This window comes from Nuphar pumila, chromosome 2, assembly GCF_984573655.1.
Source record: "Nuphar pumila chromosome 2, dmNupPumi1.hap1.1, whole genome shotgun sequence".
Classification (NCBI taxonomy): domain Eukaryota; kingdom Viridiplantae; phylum Streptophyta; class Magnoliopsida; order Nymphaeales; family Nymphaeaceae; genus Nuphar; species Nuphar pumila.
The window spans coordinates 64,126,930-64,134,435 of record NC_143250.1 but is presented as its reverse complement, the minus strand read 5'-3'; the positions used below and the strand labels follow the sequence as shown (position 1 = coordinate 64,134,435).

The 7,506-nt window shown below is 40.1% G+C and overlaps 1 protein-coding gene across 1 annotated transcript; it reads right to left on the bottom strand.

The window, feature by feature from the left end:
• Window positions 1-403: 403 nt before the first annotated feature.
• Window positions 404-6,623, bottom strand: LOC149845588 (beta-glucuronosyltransferase GlcAT14A-like). The gene is made up of 4 exons (XM_089988574.1): window positions 6,092-6,623; window positions 2,489-2,564; window positions 2,272-2,387; window positions 404-1,287 (listed from the first exon to the last, which is right to left on the bottom strand). The coding sequence occupies exons 1-4, from the start codon at window positions 6,621-6,623 to the stop codon at window positions 776-778; spliced, it is 1,236 nt and encodes a 411-aa protein (XP_089844700.1). The 3' UTR covers window positions 404-775.
• Window positions 6,624-7,506: the final 883 nt, after the last annotated feature.

Below are 7,506 nucleotides of genomic sequence, written 5' to 3'. Positions count from 1 at the left end.
CAGTATTGCACAACAAGATGTTGATTTGATTTTTTGTTTTCTTTTGGCAAACGGAATGCATTAATTTGGTGGGGCACACAAATGGGGGAAGAGTTACAGCCAAAAGGAACCTGTATTAACAGACTCAATATATTGTATACGTAATGATATTCGGCTTTAGGCCTTTAGTACGTCTTGCTGCACATTCAATCTTGTGCTGGAACCTGCAGGATCAAGGATCTTTGTTTTGTGGTTTTCCTGTATGCTACACTACCCTGTTCTTTTCTCTCGGTTTATTTTCATATTAATTTGGAGGGGTAGTCGGGGCACCAACACAAATATGCATGTTCACGTGATCATAATCCTTTCGGATGTATTATCACACGGAAACTAAAATTATATAAACAGAGTACTGTACTGCACATTTATACACGATGCAAAAAGTAAATTTCAATTCATATTATATTTCAAGAGTTCTTTACAAAAGAATACCTTTCGTGCACAACAGACATCAGGAATGCTTCTTTGTTAGTAAAGGTACAGTGTAAGGCTCTTATTGAGTCTATAGTTGTCTTCTTTCTTCTAATTGTCAAAAAGAAAGGAATGAACCAAAGAATTTGCGAGGCATACAACAGCCACCTCGTCAAAGCTATACAACCTCTGTGATTCTCATCTCAGATGGACAAAGGCATAACAAAAACCCCTCATCTGCCTAGCAAAAGAAAACTCTACAGCTTTCGTTTGAAAGTTCAAGCCAGAAAATATCCTTCACTACAACCTGTGAACAAGGTTCGGATTATTCAGATACACATTGCAGGGAATGGAATGTCTCATTTGAGAGGCTTCTGATCAGAAGCCTCTCCAGCCTTTTAGCTCCAGCTCCAGGCTTAAGAATATCAGCATCTCCCCAAACAACACAAGGGTCAGCACCGTTGCCTATACACCATGCACCAGGAACAACTTTGCCACTTTTGCGGTTTAGCACCTCCCTGTCGATCTTGTCAAGCACTGCATCATCTCGGTTGAAACATTGAGCAAATGCTGCATCACTTCGTGTCATGTTGTCAAAGTCTGCTGAATTAAGCACTCGAGGTGCTGATTTTGGGAGATTGTCCCATGCAGAATAGTACAGATTTTCGTTAATAATGGTTTTCTTGAACTCTCTGGAATTGCAGGCTACAGTATGAAAGTAACACTCATGTGAAGATGGAACATTTGTATAATACATTAGAAGAATCCTCGGTAAGTTGTCCAAGCCCAATATGCAGAATTCAATAAACTTACGACTCAAAATCACAGAAGCTGAACCTGCACAAAACATGTCAAGAACGTCTCAGTCCTGCCTATTAGAAGAACAATAGGACGCTGAAGTCATAATTTCAACGTTCAAAGAGGTCATACCATGATGTCACCCACTAAGTTCGATATGGAAAGATTGATAATAAACGCTATCCATTACTTCACTAAGTCTGCAAGGTGATTCATACAATCATTTCCTTGACATTCCTTCTATGCCATGTGTGTTTTCATAGCAAGTAGTGTTGATCCAAACAATACTTTGTCTACAATCCTCACTAACTCTGCATGATTACTGCACAATGGGAATCTACTTATTTATGCTTTCCCTTCTGCTGATCTAAGCCAGCTACATGAATCATGGAAGCACAATGTCCAGTTTGCTACAAGATGGATTGGATCATCTGACTCTAAAATAAGAGGTGTGCATGCGCCTGAAGGAAAATCAAGTTTTAAGCAATACATGTCACATTGATTCTCACAAAAAAACGTGAAGTGATGACATGCCCATAATCTAGATTGTACCACCAACAACGTGACCAACTATCCATAAAAATTTCTTTCTGGTTTCTACACTTATTGGAATATACCTCATATACTCCTTTATTGAGGAGATATAAAATGACAAAGGGATCACTTAGGATATGGCGCATGAATTGTGTGAATTGCTAGCTTAACTAACCTAAACACAAATCACCAAGGGATAACTTCGGATATAGCATATAAATGCATTTTGATTGCCCTGTAGACTCTGGAGTTTTTAAACTGCCAGTATCTAAAGCAAATTTTCATTTTACGATTCATACGTGATGTCACCAGATTGCATCCTTGCTCAAGTCACATTCACGGAAGTAAAAACATGGACAGATAGCTAAAGTTGACAAGGAATAACATGCATTTTTTATTCATAATTTCTTTAGTTGCTAGTTACTTTGCTCATTCTGGAGTGTAGGATAAACAACAAAGATCAACATCAATAAAGACTTAGTTGTGAACCTGCAAAAAAATTGTAAGCAATAGGCATATCACGCCTTTGTGTCGTATAAAATACTTCGCTCCTCGATGAAAGGTAAAGGCCAGGATCAACAATGATAGGCTTTAGCTTCCGATACCTGTAATATCAACCACGCATAAGTTCATTATGTGAAAGCTCGACAATGTCAACTATGCTGCACTGTATATACATGGAAAATCAAAGATAAATGAGTCATACTCTCTCCAACCAATACGACTGGTATGTTGTATGAAGTTGAGGTCCCTTGGCAGAAAAGATAACAAATGAAGCAGGTCTGCAACCAAAGAAGCCAAAATCAATTGGTTTCAGAGCCTCTCCGCTAAATAAGCTCTTAATTGTAGGTAAATCATTTAAAAGCATGACAAGTTACTATTTGTAAAAGATCAATAAAAATCCAACAATAACCATACAACTCCATATATGTGAATAAAATGTGGCTCCTGTTTATATGCCATAGAATTTCATATAACAATATAAATGAGCTTTATAAACGGAAATTCACAAGGTAATCATGCACTCAATGTCACTAGAAAGCAAATATATTAATAAGATAAAATGAACAAAAAAATCACATGTAAAACCAAAATTATGCTCATATAAAGTGAAGTATAGCATTCAGGATATAAGATTAAGCAATTCCAGTAACTGAAAGCACGAGCACCATCTAGGAGGCAATTCTGCAAGACCGTACAATGCTTTATAAAGCAAATCCTACAGATCTCACAGGATAAGGACAAGTAATAATTCACAAGCTCTCAAAGCTTACCATAAGAATCCAACACTAACATCACCCAAACACCCCGTACAGCATCTTTTTAGAATCTTAAGAATACATCAATATGCTAGATAGGGATGTTAATGGGTAGGATATTATCCGACATCCGACCTGAATCTAATTAGTTGGATCCGGTAGCCAAAGTAGGATCTATTTAACAATAGAATCCAGACTCGATATTAGATTTTGCATTCGAATCTGAGGTTGAGTCCGACTAAGATCCGAATTCGACAATAATCCAAATCCGGATACATGTATATTTCGGATGTTAAGTTAGCAAGATTTGGATTCAGCTTCATCTGATCCCTTCCGACTCCAAATCTGAATCCAATTATGTCAGATATGGTTAGGTCGGACTTGGTATTCCAGAGATCTGACCCAAGTCCGACCCATTTACATCCCTAATGATAGGCTACATTTTCAAATATGAAAAGCAACAATTCAACATAACAAGTTTACAATAACAAAAATGAAAACAAGTAAACAATCATGGTGACAGAAGTTACTTTAAACTTCCATTCAGGAGAAACTTACCTTCAGAATACTAATAAAAAAAGTTTGAATGTAGAATTTGTCAGATATAAGCAACGTGGAACCCATCTGAAGTTATGACCAGCTGACTCTAAAAATTTTGTAATCTCCGTAGCTATGAGTACATGTGAGAGGTTGATAGTAAATTGAGAGCATTTGCATCTGACAAGCATACCCCTAATATAAAATCATACACATTACTTCTTGCCTTCTTGGCAGTAAGATTTACATCCATGTTCATTCGGACATGATCTGTCACATGCATCATAAAATCCAAGAATCAATTATAACCATTATCTAGCTTATTTTAATATTCAATAATCATGTAAAATGACAATAAATTCAATGTGTATGACATTTCAAGAAGAAGATATAGTCCTTGCGCTTCTGGTATAAGCTTGAGAACAATTTTTTTTTACAGAGAAAGCTGGGGTTAGGCAGACCCCTACCAGTTATACAACCATACCATTTGGGGTTCGAACTTGCAATGCCCCAACACAAAGTGACGTGTACTAACTGCTCCTGCCAGACATTTGGGGTTAGGCATATGTACTAGGATAAAGGCTTCTACTACAACAATGCCAATCCTTTTTAGTCAAAGTTAAATCATTTCATTGGGATTGATGAATACTGAGTTAAGTCTCATTGCACAACATTTGCCAAAGGTCATCAAGAAAAGACACATTACTTTTTCAGATAAGATGGTAATACCTAACCTGCTTCATGAAAAAGTAAGCTCCTTTGGAGGTGACTCTGAAATGCCATTGTGTTAGAGACTACTCAAATTGGCTAGGAGAATCAGGTGTTTCATTAGTCAAAACCACATCTGTTTGTCCAACATTAGTTTTCCGGTCATGACATCCAAGCAGCCATTTTCATCAATCTGTCAGTTACCAGGAGCTTCCATAGCCTTAGACTCCCAACGGATTTTTCTCTCCAACTCATCACTAAACATGTCCTAAATCTCACCCTTGATGGGAAAAGCATTGAAGAATTGGATGTGGTACTCATCTTTCTCGTGTAATCAGGGTTCTTCTAAATCATGACCTAATTTTTGACAAGTTCACACCTTAGGCTGGCCATTCACATCCAGCTCCAAGTCTGCAACTCACATTTGGATCCATTGCCTTTGCAGAAACCCTCAATGACAAAAGATACATGCAATCACGAACACAGAGTTGTAGAAGAAGGCCTTCCAACTTCCTCTATATGCAACCACCACCCTCAAGCATGTGGATCTTCAAACAGATACAATCATAAGAAAACCTTCTCTTTTGCAAATGAGGCGAGAATAGTGCAAAAACAATGCCCAAGAAGATATCATTCGACACATTTGAGTTCAAATAGCTTAACCAGAAACCATTGGCACAAAATGAAATTCCATTTCCATGCTTGGCTTTCATCTCTTACAATGGAGAAATAGCTCCAACCATCATCCAAAAACCAAATAAGTGCACGTATTGCACAAGCAGAAAAACAGACTAAACCAGAAACTGAATAAGAAATGATTGCTGATAAAAAGTATCAAGTTATTCATCTTCAGTCAAAGGGCCCTTATCTCTTCAATAAGGATCTTGTACTCCATCCATGGGCCCTTGGAATTCATAAGAGAAGTAATTTTTAACTTAAGACCATCAACTTATGCCTACCAACACAAACTAGATCTTCTAACACAGATAACTTCTATAACAAGTTGTTTGGGATCTAATAAAACCAGTTTCATTTGGCACAATGCCATTAACCAACTCTCCTCCATCTCACTCAACTCCCTGCGTAAATACACTCTCCATCTTCTGTCAGCCAGACAACACTTAAAATGCCATAGATATATTTAGCTACACTGTTTAGCTTCTGTGGATATATGATAAAGAAGGCATACACATTAAGACTTTAAAAGATACTTTACCGATCGCATGTTCACGCTAATTGACCACCTACATTGTTCCAAGTTAACATAAGAACAAGAAAATCTTCCTCTAATATGTGACTACAACACCTATTAGCTACGATCAACATAACACTTGACATTTGGTCCAAATTCTAGTTTTGATAGAATTAGCAAGAGATGAAGAAAACGTAATACATTGCCATTAAAGACCTATCTATGAATCATACTTGAAAAAGTATCCATTAACAGAGATAAAATCGTTTAGTCCCTGTCTCAGGAAATATAATAAGGGTTCCATTTTGGATGCAAAACGAATGAAACAGTGTGCCCTTGGATATCTCAATCCGTCAAATTCCACGACCAGGATGAAGCTTGGGTAAGACTAAGTTTCCTCAAATTCTATCTCGTCCCCAGCAGTGATTAACGAAAAGAATGGAGAAATTGCCACATCCCACAAGCAAAAAACGATTCAAAATGATTCACGAGTAAGAGATTGTCCCAACCAAAAAACGCAGAATAACCAATCCAACCATCAACGAATCAAAACCCAGCCCCAACGAAACTCGAGAAGAACCAACCCGAACGAAAACAGCAGAAAAACACATACCATCTTGCGTTACGAGCGGGTAATCGGAGGCGGACAGATTGATGAACCAGTCCCACCGTTCCGCATACCGGATCATGATCGCCGCACCGTGGAGCGTCGAGGAGACGACGGAGGATCCCCGCGGGTTGACGGCGTCCGCCTTCCCGACGACGTCCACGTTCCTGGCGGCCCGAAACACTGGCACGGACTGCACGGATACGGCAAGGCGCTCCCTCTGGTCCTGGGAAGCGGAGAGGTCGAGGTGGAGGAGGTAGCGGTTCTTGGGGTGGTAGACGGCGTGGAGGAGGCGGAGGACGCGGTCGCAGTCGCCGTTGGAGCCGGAGATGAAGTAGGCGAGGGAGGGAGGGTGCGGGACTGCGGAGATGGAGGCGGAGGTTGGGTTAGGGTTAAGGATCGGAGGATTGGGGAGGAAGTGGGCGGAGCGGAGAGGGGGGAGTGAGGAGGGCGTGCGGCAGGAGAAGGAGAGGATGAAGAGGAGGAGGGAGGCGAGGGAGGTGGAGAGGAGGCAGAGGAGGCGCTTCCCCTCCTTCATCGAGGTCGACGTTAGCGCTAGGGTTTGCTGGTGCGGTTGCATTTCCCGGTGGCGGTGGTGGCGTTTTTTCTCGGGTGGCGGTTCTTCAGTGCGACGTGTTGAGAGGCTTTCGGACCGGAGAGGTGGTTGGCGACTTGGCTCTTTCCCGTTTCTTGCTTTGCAAACAACACTGTGTTTTCCAAAATTTACAGAAACACCATTTCAGAGTACAGATCGGGATAAAGTGGTTTGGATATGGTGGGGCATGCTTGATCCGAAGTTTATGGGTCGGTTCCGTATTCGGATTATCCTACTCACAACCACAGCCGTCCATCATTTGCCATCATAGAGTTGGATCAGATTGTGCTCTCTATATCAAAGTCTCAACCAGGTAAGGACACATTATCAAGCATGTTGATGATGTTGACCGTGGTGGCCAGTGAAAGACAGTCAAGTTGATAAGCCACCAAAAAAAAATTTTGTTTGCTCAACTAGGATGAGAATCATTTTCTCTTTTTTCAAAAAAAGAAAAGAAAAAGATGAGAATCATTTTCTCACTCAAAGTGAAAGAATAATTCTCATTGGCTCCATTCTCGACCTAAGAAAGTGAAGCATGTCACTGGCTTTCTCGTTTGTCACCGGAATTAGAATCACAAGGAGGAGCCTCTTGACATTCTGATAAATATACTTACAAATCACATTTGATTTGAAATTTTATTTATTTATTTATTTATTTTGATGAAGGAACCCTCACCTAGAACCGAGTCACTAGCGGGCCTACCTCCCTACAAGGTAAAACTCAGGTTTGGGGACACGACCACCCAGCCTTAAGTGGCCCGCCCAGCCGTGTAAAAGCAACAGCAGCCCCGTTTGATTTATATTCTTATGATGGGCAGCAAAGCAA

Coding starts and splice junctions, on each gene's coding strand:
- LOC149845588 (XM_089988574.1), bottom strand. CDS start 6,623: ATGAAGGAGGGGAAGCGCCTCCTCTGCCTCCTCTCCACCTCCCTCGCC. Junction 2,565..6,091: donor CCCGCTCGTAACGCAAGATG/GTATGTGTTTTT, acceptor CTTTGGTTGCAG/ACCTGCTTCATTTGTTATCT. Junction 1,288..2,271: donor TGCTTACAATTTTTTTGCAG/GTTCACAACTAA, acceptor TGTTTTGTGCAG/GTTCAGCTTCTGTGATTTTG.